A 22,654-nucleotide genomic window follows, 5' to 3' on the forward strand; every position below is an offset into this window, starting at 1 on the left:
CATAGACTGAAATTGTCCACCCACACAGACAGCGTGGTGAAGGCGGCGCCTCAAGTGGCTGAAGAAATTCAACTTGTCATCTAAAACACTCACAAACTTTTACAGATGCACAACCGAGAGTATCCTGTCAGGCTATATCACTGCCTGGTATGGCAACTGCACCGGCCTCAACCGTAAGGCTCTCCAGAGGGTTGTGTGGTCTGCACAACGCATAACCGGGGGCAAACTACCTGCCCTCCAGGACACCTACACCGATGTCACAGGAAGGCCATAAAGATAATCAAGGACAACAACCACCCAAGCCACTGCCTGTTCACCCCATTAACATCCAGAATGTGAGGTCAGTGCAGGTGCATCAAAGCTGGGACCGAGAGACTGAAAAACATCTATCTCAACGCCATCAGACTGTTAAACAGCCATCACTAACATAGAGAAGCTGTTGCCAACATACAGACTCAAATCTCTAGCAACTTTAATAAATTGATTTAATAAAGATATCACTAGTCACTTTAAATGACACCACTTTAATAATGTTTACATATCCTACATTACTCATCTCATATGTTTATTTTTATTATTTTGTATTTTCACCCCTTTTTTCTCCCCAATTGGTAGTTACAGTCTTGTCTCATTGCAGAAACTCCCGAACAGACTAGGGTTAGGTGAAGATCAAGAGCCGTGCATCCCCCGAAACACAACCCAACCAAGCCACATTGCTTCTTGACACAATGCCCACTTAACCCAGAAGCCAGCCCCACCAACGTGTCGGAGGAAGCACTGTACACCTGGAGACTGTGCACTGAACCCAGCCCACCACAGGAATCGCTACTGAGCTATGGGATAATGAAATCCCTGCCTGCCAAACCCTCCCCTAACCCGGACGACGCTGGGCCAATTGTGCGCCGCCCCATGGGTCTCCTGGTCACGACAGAGCCTGAACTCGAACCCAGAATCTCTAGTGGAGAGGCCCCACTCATCTCATATGTATATACTGTATTCTGTAACATCTAATGCATCTTGCCTATGCCACACGGCCAATACTCATCCATATATTTCTATGGACATATTCTTATTCATCCCTTTCAATTTGTGTGTATAAGGTAGTCGTTGTGAATTTGTGAGATTACTTGTTAGATATTACTGCACTGTCGGAACTAGAAGCACAAGCATTAACATCTGCTAACCATGTGTATGTGACCAAAACAATTTGATTTGATTTGATATCTGCATAAGTACAATGTAATTACTAGGTGTTACACTGGATTTATCTACTTGAAATTAAGTGTATCTTGAGGGGTACTTTATTGTAATGATTGTGTACCTACAAAGTACATGATCCATTCTGACAATCTAAATCGTCAGCTTCTGAAAAGCGCCATCCAAGTGAGAAAATACACTCACCAATATACCACAGACAGAGTACATATGTACAGCTGAAGTCAGAAGTTTACATACACCTAGGTTGGAGTCATTAAAACTCATTTTTCAATCCACAAATTTCTTGTTAATGAAACTATAGTATTTGGCAAGTCGGTTAGGACATCTACTTTGTGCATGACACAAGTAATTTTTCCAACAATTGTTTACAGACAGATTGTTTCACTTATAATGCACTGTATCACAATTCCAGTGGGTCAGAAGTTTACATACACTAAGTTGACTGTGCCTTTAAACAGCTTAGAAAATTCCAGAAAATGATGTCATGGCTTTAGAAGCTTTGACAGGCTAATTGGCATCATTTGAGTCAATTGGAGGTGTACCTGTGGATGTATTTCATGTCCTACCTTCAAACTCAGTGCCTCTTTGCTTGACATCATGGGGAAATCAAAATAAATCAATTCTAGACCTCCATAAGTCGGGTTCATCCTTGGGAGCAATTTCCATGGTACCACGTTCATCTGGTACCACGTTCATCTGTACAAACAATAGTGCGCAAGTATAAACACCATGGGACCACACAGCCGTCATACTGCTCAGGTAGGAGATGCGTTCTGTCTCCTAGAGATGAATGCACTTTGGTGCGAAAAATGCAAATCAATCCCAGAACAACAGCAAAGAATCTTGTGAAGATGCTGGAAGAAACAGGTACAAAAGTATCTATATCCACAGTAAAATGAGTCCTATATTGACATAACCTGAAAGGCTGCTCAGCAAGGAAGAAGCCACTGCTTCAAAACGGCCATAAAAAACGTCAGACTATGGTTTGCAACTGCACATGGGGACAAAGATCGTACTTTGTGGAGAAATGTCCTCTGGTCTGATGAAACAAAAATAGAAATGTTTGGCCATAATGACCATCGTTGTCACGCCTTGGTCATAGTGTTTTGTGTTTTCGTTATATATTTGGTCAGGCCAGGGTGTGACATGGGTTTATGTGTTGTGTTTCGTATTGGTGTTTTATAGGATTTGGGATTGCGAATGATTAGGGGTGTGTCTAGTTAGGCTTGGCTGCCTGAGGCGGTTCTCAATCAGAGTCAGGTGATTCTCGTTGTCTCGGATTGGGAACCGTATTTAGGTATTTAGGCTTCATCTCAGTACTGGGCTTCCTCTCAGTACTGGGCTTCCCCTCAGTCCTGAGCTGCCCCTCAGTCCCGAGCTGCCCCTCTGTCCCGAGCTGCCCCTCTGTCCCGAGCTGCCCCTCTGTCCCGAGCTGCCCCTCAGTCCCGAGCTGCCCCTCAGTCCAGTGGGGTTCTAGATGAGGACTATTAGGCCACGGTCGGCGGCGAGGGTGGATTATCCCAGGACGCGAAGGGGAGGAACTAGGACATTAATGGAGTGGGGTCCACGTCCCGAGCCGGAGCCGCCACCATGGACAGACGCCCACCCGGACCCTCCCTATGGTTTTGAGGTGCGTCCGGGAGTCCGCACCTTAGGGGGGGTTCTGTCACGCCTTGGTCATAGTGTTTTGTGTTTTCGTTATATATTTGGTCAGGCCAGGGTGTGACATGGGTTTATGTTTTGTGTTTCGTATTGGGGTTTTATAGGATTTGGGATTTTGAATGATTAGGGGTGTGTCTAGTTAGGCTTGGCTGCCTGAGGCGGTTCTCAATCAGAGTCAGGTGATTCTCGTTGTCTCGGATTGGGAACCGTATTTAGGTATTTAGGCTTCATCTCAGTACTGGGCTTCCTCTCAGTACTGGGCTTCCCCTCAGTCCTGAGCTGCCCCTCAGTCCAGAGCTGCCCCTCAGTCCCGAGCTGCCCCTCTGTCCCGAGCTGCCCCTCTGTCCCGAGCTGCCCCTCTGTCCCGAGCTGCCCCTCAGTCCCGAGCTGCCCCTCAGTCACGAGCTGCCCCTCAGTCCAGTGGGGTTCTAGATGAGGACTATTAGGCCACGGTCGGCGGCGAGGGTGGATTATCCCAGGACGCGAAGGGGAGGAACTAGGACATTAATGGAGTGGGGTCCACGTCCCGAGCCGGAGCCGCCACCATGGACAGACGCCCACCCGGACCCTCCCTATGGTTTTGAGGTGCGTCCGGGAGTCCGCACCTTAGGGGGGGGTTCTGTCACGCCTTGGTCATAGTGTTTTGTGTTTTCGTTATATATTTGGTCAGGCCAGGGTGTGACATGGGTTTATGTTTTGTGTTTCGTATTGGGGTTTTATAGGATTTGGGATTGCGAATGATTAGGGGTGTGTCTAGTTAGGCTTGGCTGCCTGAGGCGGTTCTCAATCAGAGTCAGGTGATTATCGTTGTCTCGGATTGGGAACCGTATTTAGGTAGCCTGGGTTTCACTTTGTATTTCGTGGGTGATTGTTCCTGTCTCTGTGTATTAGCACCAGATAGGCTGTAATAAGTTTCACGTTCCATTTGTTGTTTTGTATTCAATAGTTATTTCATGTATCGTCATTTCTTCATTAAAGACATGAGTAACCACCACGCATTTCGGTCCTCTCTTTCGACAAACGAAGAACGCCGTTACAATCATTATGTTTGGAGAAAAAGGGCGGAGGCTTGCAAGACGAAGAACACCATCCCAACCGTGAAGCACGGGTGTGGCAGCATCATGTTGTGGGGGTGCTTTGCTGCAGGAGGGACTGGTGCACTTCACAAATTAGATGGCATCATGAGGGAGGAAAAGTATGTGGATATATTGAAGCAACATCTCAAGACATCAGTCAGGAAGTTAAAGCTTGGTCACAAATGGTTCTTCCAAATTGACAATGACCCCAAGCATACTTCCAAAGTTGAGGCAAAATGGCAACAAAGTCAAGGTATTGGAGTGGCCATCACAAAGCCCTGACCTCAATCCCATTGAACATTTGTGGGCAGAACTGAATAAGCGTGTGCGAGCAAGGAGGCCTACATCCTGAATGTGTTACACTAGTTCTGTCAGGAGGAATGGGCCAAAATTCACCCAACTTATTGTGGGACGCTTGTGGAAGGCTATCCAAAACGTTTGACTCAAGTTAAACAATTTAAAGGCAATGCTACCAAATACTAATTGAATGTATGTAAACTTCTAACCCACTGGGAATGTGATGAACGAAATAAAAGCTGAAATAAATGTACTCTTCTGTTTTTCTGACATGTCACATTCTTAAAATAAAGTGGTGATCCTAACTGACCTAAGACTTGGAATTTTTACTAGGATTAAATGTGAGGAATTGTGAAAAACTGAGTTCAAATGTAGTTGGCTAAGGTGTATGTAAACTTTCGACTTCAACTGTATAATACCTGCGTAAGTACAAAGTATAAATCGTCAGCTTCTGAAAAGATTGTCGCAGGATTTACATATTTAAAGAAAAGTGTAACTCTTTAAGCAATTTCTATATAATTAGTTATTACCAAGTGAAAATACCTACAAACAAAAGAAGAGCTTCTACTTTAGTCAACTTTATTTCAACATGTAAAAAGACCTTACATTTCTGACAAAATAATAAGGATTTTATTTTTAGATTAATAATTAGATTAATTAGATTAAACAAAGATATATAGGCCTACTCAAAAACATAAAATGACCTATTCTAGTGGTGACTCAAATAGTATGGTGAGTAGCTTAGATAGCTAGCTAATTTAGAAAAATTGGATTGTCTTTTTCGTCTCTTTTTAACATTACAAGTAACAATGGAAATCGACAACTCTGTCTCTGACTGTCTTCATCCGTTTCGTTCTTGTTTTATGTTATTTTATTTTTTAACCTTTATTTACCTAGGCAAGTCTGTTAAGAACAAATTCTTATTTACAATGACGGCCTACCAAAAGGCAAAATGCTTCCTGCGGGGATGTGGGCTGGGATATTTAAAAAAATATATAAAATAAAAATATATACAGTAAATACTATATAGGACAAAAAACACACATCACGACAAGAGAGACAACACTACATAAAGAGAGACCTAATATAGCAAGGCAGCAACACATGACAACACAGCATAAAACTGTCCAGTTTGAGTGTTTGTGTAACGGATTTCCTCCTCTTCGTCTGAGGAGGAGTAAGGATCGGACCAAAGCGCAGCGTGGTAAGTGTTCATGATGATTTTTAATTCAAACTCAGAACACTAAACAATAAATGACAACGTGAATATACAAAACCGAAACAGTACCGTGTGGCCCAAACACTCACACGGAAACAAACACCCACAAACCAAAAGTGAAACCCAGGCTACCTAAGTATGATTCTCAATCAGAGACAACTGACGACACCTTTCTCTGATTGAGAACCATACTAGGCCGAACAGAAAAAACCAACATAGAAAAACAAACAGACTGCCCACCCCAACTCACGCCCTGACCATACTAAAACTAAGAATAAAATAACAGAACTATGGTCAGAACGTGACAGTTTGTTGCAGCTTGTTCCTGACGCTAGCTGCAGCAAACTGCAAAGACGAGCGACCCAGGGATGTGTGTGCTTTGGGGACCTTTAACAGAATGTGACTGGCAGAACGGGTGTTGTATGTGGAGGATAAGGGCTGCAGTAGATATCTCAGATAGGAGAGAGTGAGGCCTAAGAGGGTTTTACAAATAAACATTAACCAGTGGGTCTTGAGACAGGTAAACAGAGATGACCAGTTTACAGAGTAGCATCGAGTGCATTGATGTGTCCTATAAGGAGCATTGGTAGCAGATCTGATGGCCGAATGGTAAAGAACATCTAGCCGTTCGAGAGCACTCTTACCTGCCGATCTATAAATTACATCTCCCTAATCTAGCACGGGTAGGATGGTCATCTGAATCAGGGTTAGTTTGGCAGCAGGGGTGAAAGAGGAGCGATTAAGATAGAGGAAATCAAGTCTAATTTTAACCTTAGCCTACAGCTTGAATATGTGCTGAGAAAAGGACAGTGTACTGTCTATCCACACTCCCAAGTACTTGTATGAGGTGACTACCTCAAGCTCTAAAACCTCAGAGGTAATAATCACATCTGTGGGGAGAGTGGCATTCTTCTTACCAAACCACATGGCCTTTGTTTTGGGAGGTGTTCAAAACCAGGTTAAGGGTAAATAAAGCTTCTTGCACACTAAGAAAGCTTTGTTGTAGAGCATTTAACACACAATCAGCGGAGGGCCAGCTGAGTATAAGATAGTATCATCTGCATATAAATGGATGAGAGAGCTTCCTACCTACTGAGCTATGTTGTTGATGTAAATTGAGAAGAGTGTGGGGCCTAGGATTGAGCCTTGGGGTACTCCCTTGGTGACAGGCAGTGGCTGAGACAACAGCTGTTCTGACTTTAGACACTGCACTCTTTGAGAGAGGTAGTTAGCACACTAGGCCAAAGACGCCTCAGAGACACTAATACTCCTTAGCCGGCCCACAAGAATGGAAAGGTCTACCGTATCAAAAGCTTTGGCCAAGTCAATACAAATAGCAGCACAACTTTGCTTAGAAAAATGGGAAATGGTGACATCATTGAGGACCTTTAAGGTTGCAGTGACACATCCATAACCTGAGCAGAAACCAGATTGCATACCAGAGAGAATACTATAGACATCAAGAAAGCCAGTCAGTTGATTATTTACAAGTTTTTCCACCACTTTTGATAAACAGGGTAAAATAGAAATAAGCCTATAACAGTTAGGATCAGCTTGATCTCCCCCTTTAAATAAAATACCAACAGTGGCTGCCTTCCAAGCAATGGGAACCTCCCCAGAAAGGAGAGACACGTTAAAAAGGTTGGAGATAGGCTTGGCGATGATAGGGGCAGCAACCTTAAAGAAGAAAGGGTCTAAACCAGGGATGGGCAGTTCTAGTCCTCAAGGGCCTGTTTGGTGTCACCGTTTTGCCCCAGCCCCAGCTCCAGCTAACACACCTGACTCCAATCACCTAATCATTATCTTCAGTTTAGAATGCAATTTGATTCATCAGCTGTGTTTGCTAGGGAAGGAGAAAAAGAGAAAAAGTGTGACTCCAATCAGGCCCTCTCGAGGACTGGAGTTGCCCACCCCTGTTCTAAACCATCTGACCCAGATGTTTTTTTGTGGTCAAGTTTCAGGAGCTCCTTTAGCACCTTGGACTCAGTGACCGCCTACAGGGAGAAACTTTGTAGCGGGGCAAGGGGAAAAGAAGGAGCAGCATCGAGGCTAGTCGCTTTAGAAGGGGTGAGAGATTAGGAAATGTTGGACTGGCAAAGAGGCATAGCTGAGTCAAATAAGAATCCTGACTTATTGAAGTGGTGATTAAAGAGGTCAGCCATGTGCTTCTTGTCAGTAACAACCACATCATCAACATTAAGGGACATGGGCAGCTGTGAGGAGGAGGGTTTATTCTCCAGGTCTTTAACCATTTTCCAGAACTTCTTGGGGTTAGACCCACAGAGAGCGAACTGCTCCTTAAAGTAACTAACTTTGGACTTCCGGATAGCCTGAGTGCACTTATTTCTCATTTGCCTGAACAAGAGCAAGTCAGCCTGAGTATGCGTGTGCCGAGCCTTTCACCAAATGCAATTCTTGAGGTGGAGTAACTCTGCAAGATCACAGTCGAACCAGGGGCTGAACCTGTTTTTAATTCATATTTTCTTTATGGGTGTGTTTGTTAACAATACCACTGAAAATATCAAAACAGAAGGTCCAAGTGTCTTCGACAGAGGGGATCAAGCTGATTATATACCATTTTACAGAGGCCAGGTCATGAAGGAAGGCTTGCTCATTAAAGTGTTTTAGCAAGCGTCTATGACAAATCAGGACAGGTCATTTCACTGAGCAGCCATTACGAACACAGGCTGTAAAACAGTGATCACTAAGGTCATTACAGAAAACACCAGACTGATACCTATCATGATTATTTGTGAAGATAACATTGAGGAGAGTAACCTTTTCTGGGGTAATTGAAGTTGTATCTGGTCTGTCCTAGCAAGCCTGGCAGCCTTAACTCAGCAATCAGTCCCCATAAAGTCAAATATATCATTGTAATGTACTTTATTTGTCTTTATTTTTTTTAATGTTTTTTTCTTCTTGGCTTTCAAAATAGCATCAGACTAAACACTACTCACTCAGTCCCAGGTTGGATGGTGTCCTCAGATCTCTCCTGTTTGTTTGGTAGAGCCACCTCCGTATAGCTTGGAAAAAGGAATTCTTGGTAGCAGTAATCCCTCCAGGTAATTTTGGCCAAAATTAGGTTATAGGTTTGGAGTTCTGATCTGGAGCGAAGGCCATGTTGTAGCGGGTAGCATCCTGCATATGTCCCTGCCGAAAAATCCAAGTTTATTTAACTCCAAATCTATCCTTTTGTAAAACATGTTGAAAAATATGAGCGCTCACGTGTAGCATACCGGAGTCGCCTCCTCACTGTTGAAGTTGAGACTGGTGTTTTGCAGTTACTTTTTAATGAAGCTGCTAGTTGAGGACTTGAGAGGCATCGGTTTCTCAAACTAGACACTAATGTACTTGTCCTCTTGCTCAGTTGTGCACCGGGGCCTCCCACTCCTCTTTCTATTCTGGTTAGAGCCAGTTTGTGCTGTTCTGTGAAGGGAGTAGTACATAGCGTTGTATGAGATCTTCAGATTCTTGGCAATTTCTCGCATGGAAGAGCCTTCATTTCTCAGAACAAGAATAGACTGACAAGTTTCAGAAGAAAGTTATTTGTTTCAGGCCATTTTGAGCCTGTAATCAAACCCACAAATGCTGAGGCTCCAGATACTCAACTAGTCTAAAGAAGGCCAGTTTTATTGCTTCTTTAATCGGGACAACAGTTTTCAGCTGTGCTAACATCATTGCAAAATGGTTTTCTAATGATCAATTAGCCTTTTAAAATTATACACTTGGATTAGCTAACACAACGTGCCATTGGAACACAGGAGTGATGGTTGCTGATAATGGGCCTCTGTACGCCTATGTAGATATTCCATGCAAATAAATGTAGTTTCCAGCTACAATAGTCATTTACAACATTAACAATGTCTACACTGTATTTCTGATCAATTTGATGTTATTTTAATGGACAAAAAATGTGATTTTCTTTCAAAAACAAGGACATTTCTAAGTGACCCCAAACTTTTGAACGGTAGTGTAGATACTATACATTACCCCTAATCATCATTATGATTTCTATAGTTTAGGCATATAGCTAGTTAGGCCTAGCTAGTTGTTGTATTATCCAGCTAGCAATAATAGTGCTCGTGTTGACACAAATAGCTAGCTAGCTAGCTAACATTAACATGCTGGGGATCTCACGTAATACCGTTGTGGTATGGATACCCTGAGAACAAGGTTCAGGGACGATAAGACCATTGAGCCCAGCTAACGTTAGCTAGATATTTAGCTAGCGAGTAGCAACCATAGCAAATTTGCCAGCTTTAGGTCGCTAGCTAGCTGGTCATGGTTAGAAAGCTAGCTAGAGCGCTAGCTAGTCTAAAAATAAATAAACAGACCACCCATGGGGAGCCAGGCGCAACCAATCAGAATGAGTTTTCCTCACAAAAAGGGCTTTATTACGGTCAGAAATACACCTTAGAACCCAACACTCAGACGATCCCTCAGGTGGAGAAGCCGGATGTGGAGGTTCTGGGCTGGCGTGGTTACACGTGGTCTGAGGTTGTGAGGCCGGTTGGACATACTGCCAAATTCTTTAAAATGACGTTGAAGGTGGCTTATGGTAGAGAAATTAACATGAAATTATCTGGCAACAGCTCTGGTGGACATTCCTGCAGTCAGCATGCCAATTGCATGCTCCCTCAAAACTTTGACATCTGTGGCATTGTGTTGTGTGACAAAACTGCACATTTTAGAGTGACCTTTTATTGTCTCCAGCATAAGGTGCATCTGTGTAACGATCATGCTGTTTAATCAGCTTCTTGATATGCCACACCTGTCAGGTGGATGGATTATCTTGACAAAGGATAAAATGCTCACTAACAGGGATGTAAACAAATTTGTGCGCACATTTTGAGAGAATGTAAACCAGGTGTCCTGAAAAAATGGAGCGGCGATGGCTAGAAGGCCGGTGACATTGACAGTACCCACCCTTGACGCGCGGATCCAGCAGCGCGCCTCGGGGACGACCCAGAGGACGAGGCGCAGGGAGATCTGGCTGGAGACGGTGGAACTCCCGTAGCATTTCAGGGTCCATCACGTCCGCCACCGGAACCCAGCACTTCTCCTCAGAACCATACCCCTCCCACTCCACGAGGTACTGAAGGCCCCTCGACCGACGCATCGAATCCAGGATGAAATGGATGGAGTACGCCGGGGCCCCCTCAATGTCCAGAGGGGGCAGAGGAACCTCCCTCACCTCAGACTCCTGGAGCGGACCAACCACCACCGGCCTGAGGAGAGACACATGGAATGAGGGGTTAATACGGTAATTGGGGAGAAGATAACCTGTAACACACCTCGTTCACTCTCCTCAGGACTTTGAATGGCCCCACAAACCGCGGACCCAGCTTCTGGCAGGGCAGGCGGAGGGACAGGTTTCGGGTCGAGAGCCAGACCCGGTCCCCCGGCCTCACTGCGGTGAAAGTCCGCGCTGGTTTTTTGGCGCAGAGCGGCCTGTTGGAGGTGAACATGGGCGGCTTCCCATGTCTCCTCCGCGCGCCTGAACCAGTCATCCACCGCAGGAGCCCCGGTCTGACTCTGATCCACGACGCCAGAAACAGCTGGTACCCCATTATGCACTGAAAGGGGGAAAGGTTAGTGGAGGAGTGGTGGACAGATCCACCAGTTGGTCAAAGGTGATGGGGGCATCCCTGCAGGCCAACTCCCGAAGGACATCCTCGCGCAGGCTGCATCTTTAATGGTCGATAAGGGCCCTATCGTTCCATCCTGCTCCGGAGGCCAAGGTCTGAAATTCCAGGGCGAACTCCTGGACGCTCCTCGTCCCCTGCCTCAGGTGGAAGAACTGTTCACCCACCGCTGTACCCGGGTGAACTCCTCGAAGTGGTCCAACGCCGTATCTCCCCCCCCCACAGCGTTTGCCCACTCCAGAGCTCTCCCCGAAAGGCACGAGACGAGGGTGGAAACACTCTCTCTTCCCGAGGGAGCTGGGTGAACGTTGGCCAGGTAGAGGTCCAGCTGTAACAGGAACCCCTGGCACCGTGCTGCCGTCCCATCATACTCCCTGGGAAGGGAGAGAGCATCCCACGGGGACCGGATACCATGGACCAATATCTCTCCCAGCGGCCCATGGTCTGGACAATCCATCGTGGCACCAAGATGTTGCAGCATCGCCACGTGTTCTCGGGCGTGGTCCTTTGACCGGGGTACCTGCTCCTGCTGACTCCATGGGTGGTGTGGAATTCTGTCAGGGTTTTCGCTGCTGGTCATTCGAGTCAAGTGCAGGAGAGCAGAGAATAGGTGATCAGGCAACTTTATTAGCCAAGGGAAACAAACAGACGGGCGCAAACAGCTACAACTCAAGCCAACCATCAAAAGTGACAAGTGCAAAATACCGTCAATAATATAACAATAAGGTTCACCAATAATTCCCCAAATAGGGTACAGGCGATGCCCAAGGTGAAAACCAGACTGGCGCGATACAACAAACACAAAACAAAAACAATTCCAAACAAAGACATGGGGGGGGAACAGAGGAATATATATATATGCAGTGTGATTAGGGAATGTAAACCAGGTGTGCGGGGAACAAGACAAAACAAATGGAACAATGAAAAATGGAGCGGCGATGGCTAGAAGGCTGGTGACGTCGACCGCCGCCCGAACAAGGAGGGGAGTCGACTTCGGCGGAAGTCGTGACAATTGTGGACTACAGGAAAAGGAGGACCGAGCACATCCCCATTCTCATCGACGGGGCTGTAGTGGAGCAGGTTGAGAGCTTCAAGTTCCTTGGTGTACACATCAACAACAAACTAGAATGGTCCAAACACACCAAAAAAGTTGTGAAGAGGGCACGACAAAGCCTATTCCCCCTCAGGAAAGTAAAAAGATTTGGCATGGGTCCTGAGATCCTCAAAAGGTTCTACAGCTGCAACATCGAGAGCATCCTGACTGGTTGCATCACTGCCTGGTACGGCAATTGCTCGGCCTCCGACCGCAAGGCACTACAGAGGGTAGTGTGTACATCCCAGTACCTCACTGGGGCTAAGCTGCCTGCCATCCAGGACCTCTACACCAGGCGGTGTCAGAGGAAGGCCCTAACAATTGCATGGCAAGTGGTACCGGAGTGCCAAGTCTAGGACAAAAAGGCTTCTCAACAGTTTTTACCCCCGAGCCATAAGACTCCTGAACAGGTAATCAAATGGTTACCCGGACTTTTTGCATTGTGTGCCTCCGCCAATCCCTCTTTTTTACGCTGCTGCTACTCTCTGTTTATCATATATGCATAGTCACTTTAACTATACATTCTGCCTGTACATACTACCTCAATTGGCCCGACCAACCGGTGTCTGTATGTAACCTCGCTACTGTTATTTTTCACTGTCTTTTTACTGTTGTTTTATTTCTTTACTTACCTATTGTTCACCTAATACCTTTTTTGCACTATTGGTTAGAGCCTGTAAGTAAGCGTTTCATTGTAAGGTATACACCTGTTGTATTCGGCACACGTGACAAATAAACTTTGATTTGATCCCCTGAACGCAGCTCACTCTCCAGATCCCAATCACCTGAATTCTGATCACCTGTCCACACACCTGTATGTCATTTACACACACTATTTAATTCAGTTCATTGCACCCCATCATTGTGAGGTATTGTTAATTTTTGTACACATTCTATTCGGAGTACTGTTTATTTCTATATTAGTCCTCCCGTGTATCGTAGTTTTTTGCCTATTCCCTGCCTGTACTTTTGCCTATCAGATGCCTGTCATCAACCTCTTGCCTGATCTCCCAGACTGCGTTATTAGCCTTTTCCCTGGCTGTACTGTTACCTTTTTGGATTCCCAGTGTATGACCTTCTGCCTGTCCCTAGATCCTGCTACCTGCCTCCTCCTGTGGTCCTTTTCTAAATAAACACCTGCTGCGCCCTGTGCTTGAAACCAACACTCTGTCTCCCATCATACTCAATACAGATAGCTTGCCATCGTCCATGGAAGATGTTGGGGAAAGGAAATTGAACGTTTACGCCATAGTACATACAGTATTCATAGTTGGTAGTTGAGCAGTGCCGTTAACACATTCTACATGCCGGATTATTGCGCTGGACTTTGTAGAGACGTGTCATAATGACAAAGTAATTTCCGCTGCAAATCGAAACTTAACGGAAAACAGAGAGCAAGCTTTCAGTTTCATTTCTCTCTTCCTTTCGTATCTCTAGCAACAGATGTATTGATGTCAGTTGTCCAAATGCAGAGCCAATCAACAATCAGCTGGACAGCCCAGTCATTGTAGATAGCATATATAAAGCCCAGTGAGTGGACACAATCTCACGGACAGACATACGTTTCGAAAAGCTACAGCTAAACTGTCCGTTTTGGAAACCCACTACTTCCCCTGCTCAGAAGCAATGGATCTTCAGGAATGGGCCAACACTCTCCAGAACACGATTGAGGAGCATGACATAGAGGACACCTGGAGCATTGAATTTGATAACACCATCATTCCTGATCACCCGGCCAGAGGTTGGAAGCAGTACATCAGTGGGGCATTTGCAAGGTAGGCTCTTTGAATAAAGTGTAAATAGACGTATATCAATTCAATTCAGAACATAGAAATGTGTTTACAAATGTACAGTAAACCCGGATTAAATGTTAAATTACTGTATTCAATGGGATAGGGATTTAATAGATTACATTCAGAATTAAGACATGAAATATACTTTACAGTGGGGCAAAAAAAGTATTTAGTCAGCCACCAATTGTGCAAGTTCTCCCACTTAAAAAGATGAGAGAGGCCTGTAATTTTCATCATAGGTACACTTCAACTATGACATACAAAATGAAGAAAAAAAATCCAGAAAATCACATTGTAGGATTTTTATGAATTTATTTGCAAATTATGGTGGAAAATAAGTATTTGGTCAATAACAAAAGTTTATCTCAATACTTTGTTATATACCCTTTGTTGGCAATGACAGAGGTCAAACGTTTTCTGTAAGTCTTCACAAGGTTTTCACACACTGTTGCTGGTATTTTGGCCCATTCCTCCATGCAGATCTCCTCTACAGCAGTGATTTTGGGGGGCTGTTGCTGGGCAACACAGACTTTCAACTCCCTCCAAAGATTTTCTATGGGGTTGAGATCTGGAGACTGGCTAGGCCACTCCAGGACCTTGAAATGCTTCTTACAAATCCACTCCTTCGTTGCCCGGGTGGTGTGTTTGGGATCATTGTCATGCTGAAAGACCCAGCCACGTTTCATCTTCAATGCCCTTGCTGATGGAGGGAGGTTTTCACTCAAACTTTCACGATACATGGCCCTATTCATTCTTTCCTTTACACGGATCAGTCGTCCTGGTCCCTTTGCAGAAAAACAGCCCCAAAGCATGATGTTTCCACCGCCATGCTTCACAGTAGGTATGGTGTTCTTTGGATGCAAACTCAGCATTCTTTGTCCTCCAAACACGACGAGTTGAGTTTTTACCAAAAAGTCATATTCTGGTTTCATCTGACCATATGACATTCTCCCAATCTTCTTCTGGATCATCCAAATGCTCTCTAGCAAACTTCCGACGGGCCTGGACATGTACTGGCTTAAGCAGGGGGACACGTCTGGCACTGCAGGATTTGAGTCCCTGGCGGCGTAGTGTGTTACTGATGGTAGGCTTTGTTACTTTGGTCCCAGCTCTCTGCAGGTCATTCACTAGGTCCCCCCCGTGTGGTTCTGGGATTTTTGCTCACCGTTCTTGTGATCATTTTGACCCCACGGGGTGAGATCTTGCGCGGAGCCCCAGATCGAGGGACATTATCAGTGGTCTTGTATGTCTTCCATTTCCTAATAATTGCTCCCACCGTTGATTTCTTCAAACCAAGCTGCTTACCTATTGCAGATTCAGTCTTCCCAGCCTGGTGCAGGTCTACAATTTTGTTTTTGGTGTCCTTTGACAGCTCTTTGGTCTTGGCCATAGTGGAGTTTGGAGTGTGACTGGTTGAGGTCAGGTGTCTTTATACTGATAACAAGTTCAAACAGGTGCCATTAATACAGGTAACGAGTGGAGGACAGAGGAGCCTCTTAAAGAAGAAGTTACAGGTCTGTGAGAGCCAGAAATCTTGCTTGTTTGTAGGTGACCAAATACTTATTTTCCACCATAATTTGCAAATAAATTCATAAAAAATCCTACAATGTGATTTTCTGGATTTTTTTCTCATTTTGTCTGTCATAGTTGAAGTGCACCTATGATGAAAATTACAGGCCTCTCTCATCTTTTTAAGTGGGAGAACTTGTACAATTGGTGGCTGACTAAATACTTTTTTGCCCCACTGTATATACTAACTTGTTATACTGAAATTAGATATTTACATACAGTTGAAGTTGGAAGTTTACATACACTTAGGTTGGAGTCATTCACTCGTTTTTCAACCACTCCACAAATTTCTAGTTACCAAACTATAGTTTTGGTAAGTCGTTTAGGACATCTACTTTGTGCATGACACAAGTAATTTTTCCAACAATAGTTTACAGACAGATCATTTCACTTATAACTCACTGTATCACAATTCCAGTGGGCCAGAAGTTTACATACACTAAGTTGACTGTGCCTTAAACAGCTTGGAAAATTCCAGAAAATGTCATCGCTTTAGAAGCCTCTGATAGTCTAATTGACATAATTTGAGTCAATTGGAGGTGTACCTGTGGATGTATTTCAAGGCCTACCTTCAAACTCAGTGCCTCTTTGCTTGACATCATGGGAAAATCAAAAGAAATCAGCCAAGACCTCAGAAAAAAAAGTGTAGACCTCCACAAGTCTGGTTCATCCTTGGGAGCAATTTCCAAATGCCTGAAGGTACCACGTTCATCTGTACAAACAATAGTACGCAAGTATAAACACCATGGGACCACGCAGCCGTCATACCGCTCAGGAAGGAGACGCGCTCTGTCTCCTAGAGATGAACGTACTTTGGTGTGAAAAGTGCAAATCAATCCCAGAACAACAGCAAAGGACCTTGTGAAAATGCTGGAGGAAACGGGTACAAAAGTATCTATATCCACAGTAAAACGAGGCTGCTCAGCAAGGAAAAAGCCACTGCTTCAAAACAGCCATAAAAAAAGCCAGACTATGGTTTGCAACTGCACTTTTTGGAGAAATGTCCCCTGGTCTGATGAAACAAAATAGAACTGTTTGGCCATAATGACCATCGTTATGTTTGGAGGAAAAAGGGCGGAGGCTTGCAAGCCGAAGAACACCATACCAACCGTGAAGCACGGGGGTAGCAGCATCATGTTGTGGGGATGCTTTGCTGCAGGAGGGACTGGTGCACTTTACAAAATAGATGGCATCATGAAAAAGGAAAATTACGTGGATATATTGAAGCAACATCTCAAGACATCAGTCAGGAAGTTAAAGCTTGGTCGCAAATGGTTCTTCCAAATGGACAATGACCCCAAGCATACTTCCAAAGTTGTGGCAAAATGGCTTAACCTTTCTGGCGCAGGCGTTCTGCTAGCGACCCACCTCGACAACATCCGGTGAAATTGCAGAGCGCCAAATTCAAAATACAGAAATAGTCCAAATAAACATTCATAAAAAACAAGTGTTATACATCGGCTTGAAGATTAACTTCTTGTTAATCCAGCCGCTTTGTCAGATTTCAAAAAGGCTTTACGGCGAAAGCATACCATGTGATTATCTGAGGATACACCGCGCTTACAAAAGCATACAAACATTTTACAACCAAGTAAAGGAATTACAAAAGCCAGAAATAGCGATAAAATTAATCACTTACCTTTGAAGATCTTCATATGGTTGCAGTCACAAGAGCTACACTACTAAATGTTTGATAAAGTCCCACTTTATATCCCAAAAACTCAGTTTTGTTGGCGCGTGTTCAGTAATCCACTGGCTCAAAGGAGGTCAAAACATGCAGACGATTACATCCTAATAGTACCGGTTTGTTGAAACATGTCAAACGATGTTTATAATTAATCCTCAGATTGTCAATTGTCTAAATAATCGATAATATTTAAACCGTACAATAGCGTATTCAATAGAAAGGAAAAACAACGAAGGGTGCGCACTCCGTCATGCGCAAAACCAGCACTGCATGATTCTACAGTCCACTGAGAGAAAGGTCTCATTCTTCTTCATTTTTTCAGAAAACAAGCCTGAAACAATGTCTAAAGACTGACATCTAGTGGCAGCCATAGGAACTGCAATCTGGGTCGTAACCCATTAGATAGGCATTCAATTAAAAATACCCACATAAAAAAAAATCGCACTTCCGGGATGGATTTTCCTCAGGTTTTCACCTACCATATCAGTGTTATACTCACAGACATTATTTTAACAGTTTTGGAAACGTTAGTGGTTTCTATCCGAATCTAAATGCATATCCTAGCTTCTGGGCCTGAGTAACGGGCAGTTTACTTTGGGCACGCTTTTCATCCAGACATCAACATTTTGCCCCCAAGCCATATTAAGGACAACAAAGTCAAGGTATTGGAGTGGCCATCACAAAGCCTGACCTCAATCCTATAGAAACTTTGTGGGCGGAACTGAAAAAGTGTGTACAAGCAAGGAGGCCTTCAAACTCAGTTACACCAGCTCTGTCAGGAGGAGTGGGTCAAAATTCACCCAACTTATTGTGGGAAGGTTGTGGAATGATACCAGAAACGTTTGACCCAGGTTAAACAATTTAAAGGCAATGCTATCAAATACTAATTGAGTGTATGTAAACTTCTGACCCACTGGGAATGTGATGAAAGAAATAAAAGCTGAAATAAATAATTCCCTCTACTATTATTCTGACATTTCACATCCTTAAAATAAAGTGGTTATTCTAACTGACCTAAGACTTAGAATTTTTTACTAGGATTAAATGTCAGGAATTGTTAAAAACTGAGTTTACATACACCTTAGCCAAATACATTTAAACTTCAGACTTCAACTGTATCACTTATCTCTCCTTGCAGGTTCATGTGCTCAAAGTGTAAGAGGACCTGGCCTTCGAAAAGAGTTCTGGTGGTGTTTCACATGCGTCTGTTGGAGGACAAGGGGATGGTTAAAGTGAAACGCTACAGACAGGAGTGCAAGAAGTGTGTACAGAGTACAATGGAGGAGCCTCGTTTTAAGACAGAGAACATTGAGGTGCTGCTGGAGAAGCTTGTTGTGAAGATCCTCGTCAAGTGCTACCATCAGGACGCAGGCGAAAATAATAACCCATTCCATTTGGAAGGGAGGAGTGATGGACCCCATGAGGCTGCCCATTGTGAAGCCTGTAAACATGGCATCTGCAGACAGGTGACCACAACAGAAACAGAATGAAAAATATAGAAACATCTGGGAAATGTTTAATTCCTAAATGTATTGTATAATCAATGAACAATTTTGAGGAGAGTTGGATGTGGAACTGGATATAATACTGTAAAGATAATTGTATTTCCTGATGAAGCTGCGAAAACTATATCCTCTGAATCAAGGATGGGGGGAAAAAGAAGGCATTAACAGAATTGTCCACCATTTAAATGTACTTGTTTTTTTACTAAAGTTGATAGTTGATTGAGAAAGTAGTTTCCGATATGCATTCTTTGCAATAATCTCTTACACTTTAAAAGAGTTGAAGGAATTACTTCTCAACAGGTGTACAAATCATATATCCCATATGTCAGGTGATGACCTTTATAGTGCAGAGACGACGGGCTACAATGCAAATGCATACAAGCAAGGCAACATTGCTTTAGAAGCCCATTTGCATCCATTACAAATATTTGTGGGACTTTACACAGATCTTAGTGTGCAAAACGTGACAACATTTTTATAATGTTCAGTGTGTGTGTGTGTGTGTGTGTGTGTGTGTGTGCTTTGCATATGGCATCAGCAGGGAGTAAAACACCCTTTTATGATTTATAACTTTGAATCAAATGTCCTGACCTGCTATAAAACTGCTTTAAATATCTAATTTCACTGTTGTCGAGTTATTTCATCAGACAAACAGATAGGAACAATGACTACGTACAACCAGGGGTTAAATTGGGCCAGGTCCCACCCAGTCCGAGACCCTGTACCTATGATCCAAATGAGAGGCAGGCGGAGCTGAGATCCGGTACCTTTCGTTAGCCTATTTGAATTATGTCATAAAAAAAAAATGGTTGTCCACGTTTTACATTTTTCACAGTCAACAACATGAGTGGGAAAAAAGGTGCTTGTGGTTAATGCGTTTATAAGCATTACTAAGCATTACTAATAACATGAACAGGACAAGAAGTCCTGCCTAACCTAAGTACCGGGGGTCTCTAATGTAAACCGGATCTCTTTCCTCCATTGCAAAAGCCTATAAGACTGTCCCACTTTAGCTACTCCATGCTGTCCTACTTCAGTTAGCCGTGGTTGGTGAAATGAGACAACAAAAATGACAGAATTACATTTGAACATAATATGGGCAACTTTTATGTATTTTACTGCACAAGCACAAGGTGTGCACATATTCATCATAACATTTACATCACAGTTTGGCACTGTGTGTTATTCATGACAGTTTAATCATCATAACATTTACATCACAGTTTGGCACTGTGTGTTATTCATGACAGTTTAATCATCATAACATTTACATCACAGTTTGGCACTGTGTGTTATTCATGACAGTTTAATCATCATAACATTTACATCACAGTTTGGCACTGTGTGTTATTCATGACAGTTTAATCATCATAACATTTACATCACAGTTTGGCACTGTGTGTTATTCATGACAGTTTAATCATCATAACATTTACATCACAGTTTGGCACTGTGTGTTATTCATGACAGTTTAATCATCATAACATTTACATCACAGTTTGGCACTGTGTGTTATTCATGACAGTTTAATCATCATAACATTTACATCACAGTTTGGCACTGTGTGTTATTCATGACAGTTTAATCATCATAACATTTACATCACAGTTTGGCACTGTGTGTTATTCATGACAGTTTAATCATCATAACATTTACATCACAGTTTGGCACTGTGTGTTATTCATGACAGTTTAATCATCATAACATTTACATCACAGTTTGGCACTGTGTGTTATTCATGACAGTTTAATCATCATAACATTTACATCACAGTTTGGCACTGTGTGTTATTCATGACAGTTTAATCATCATAACATTTACATCACAGTTTGGCACTGTGTGTTATTCATGACAGTTTAATCATCATAACATTTACATCACAGTTTGGCACTGTGTGTTATTCATGACAGTTTAATCATCATAACATTTACATCACAGTTTGGCACTGTGTGTTATTCATGACAGTTTAATCATCATAACATTTACATCACAGTTTGGCACTGTGTGTTATTCATGACAGTTTAATCATCATAACATTTACATCACAGTTTGGCACTGTGTGTTATTCATGACAGTTTAATCATCATAACATTTACATCACAGTTTGGCACTGTGTGTTATTCATGACAGTTTAATCATCATAACATTAAAACAGAAAAAAAACGATGTCACTGATATTGTTGTTTGCTTCGCGGGGTGAGCTTCCTGTTTGAAGCTTCCTGTTTGAAGCTTCCTGTTTGAAGCTTGCTTTGCCCGCCTCTCTGATGTCACAGTCATATAGGCTTTTCCGATGGATTAAAGACATGTAATCAATAGTGTTTTTTTAACCGTGGGTTCGAGCCCACTTTGCATCAAGCTTTTTTTTTTTGAGGAAAAAACAATTAAATATTTGTCATTGATGCTCGATTTCAAAACACATGTGACGAAGTGGATTATTATAATAATGCATAAACTGTAAAACATTGTAGTCCTGCATGTAAGTGTAACCTTCATAAGAATACACTAATGACAGTCAACTGTCTTCCTGAGGAGTATGTATTCTTTTTTCGTTTTTGCTCAATCTGATTGGGTGGGCCTGGCAGGGCCAGGCTCCCCAGTGAGTGGGCCCTAGACACCACAGTCCCACCCCATGCCTACCAGAGGAGGCTGGTGGGAGAAGCTATATGAGGACATGCCTATTGTAATGGTTAGAATGAAATAAATGGAATGGAGTCAAACGTGTGGTTTCCAGACATGCCGCCCACCAGCCTCCTCTGATGCCCCTGACACCGGTACCTATTTTACTCCAAGTCAAGCACTACACACTAGCATAATAAATATAATATTTCAACTCTACTTATGAGTCAACTCTAAATATATAACGTTATTCATGAACAAATCACTGTGTGCATGACTTTGTATTTAAAGCAATGTTTACTTCTCCTAGAACGACATAAATACTCGCTCCCCTATTCCCCCAGGATTCAGGCATGCATAATAACACATTAACATGCTATATTAATATATGAGCCTGGTGAAATTCACAAAATACTATTAACAGCTGTTACATTCTGACAACCATTTGTCTCTTCGAGCTTGGTGAGAGCATGGTTGTCCTATTATTTTGCATACAACCTTCGCACAACATTCTGGGAACGGCGCAGGATACCCAGCTAGCACATAATGTTCTGAGAACCATATGTTTCTTATATGGGAATTTCAGTCCTTCAGCATAATATTTTCTGCAGGTTTCCTCATGGTTCTATTTCAAGTCATGTTCTCAGAACAATAAGAAAACTTTCCATAAAAACTACAAGAAAACATTAATAATATGCAAACAACCTTGTAAGAAATGTGTTTAAAAACATTCTTTTCTCAGCAATAAAAAAAACTCTAGCATCTATCTCGTTAAATGTGTCCAGGTGTGTTGGCCGCCCCCACTAATTGGCCATACCTGATCTTAATGAGTGCTTGTTTCCTTTGAAATTGGGGTTATTTGAATAGACTAAAATGAACAGCTTTGTGTGAGTAAAAAAAACATGCCATACTAGCTCAATCCTGATGGGGCATTGGACTAATTCCATGGATAGAGAACAGAATATCACATTGACACTGTGCCACAAGGAAAAAAATGTGTTTGTATGATTAATGCCAAAAGAAATAATGTGTCCTATCTGTGTTTGGAGTTCAAAACAGTTAACTTTAGCTAGCAGTGTTATTGAAACATGTTCTCATAATGTAAATACCTTAAAATTACCTTTCATTTCCATTCTTAGAACCTTTAAACCCCCAGGGGAGCCTAGTAAAACATTCTCAGAACCTTTAAACCCCAGGGAAGCCTAGTAAAACATTCTCAGAACCTTTAAACCCCCAGGGAAACATAGTAAAACATTCTCAGAACCTTTAAACCC

General features: G+C 43.0%; 1 protein-coding gene across 1 annotated transcript; it reads left to right on the forward strand.

Moving 5' to 3' along the window:
• The first annotated feature begins 13,658 nt into the window (after positions 1-13,658).
• On the forward strand, positions 13,659-19,383 carry LOC115109024 (receptor-transporting protein 3-like). Its single transcript, XM_029633569.2, has 2 exons — positions 13,659-13,985; positions 18,398-19,383. The coding sequence occupies exons 1-2, from the start codon at positions 13,837-13,839 to the stop codon at positions 18,747-18,749; spliced, it is 501 nt and encodes a 166-aa protein (XP_029489429.1). The 5' UTR covers positions 13,659-13,836; the 3' UTR covers positions 18,750-19,383.
• The last annotated feature ends 3,271 nt before the right edge of the window (positions 19,384-22,654 follow it).

The sequence above is a fragment of the Oncorhynchus nerka genome, linkage group LG25 (assembly GCF_034236695.1).
Source record: "Oncorhynchus nerka isolate Pitt River linkage group LG25, Oner_Uvic_2.0, whole genome shotgun sequence".
NCBI classification, from domain to species: Eukaryota; Metazoa; Chordata; class Actinopteri; order Salmoniformes; family Salmonidae; genus Oncorhynchus; species Oncorhynchus nerka.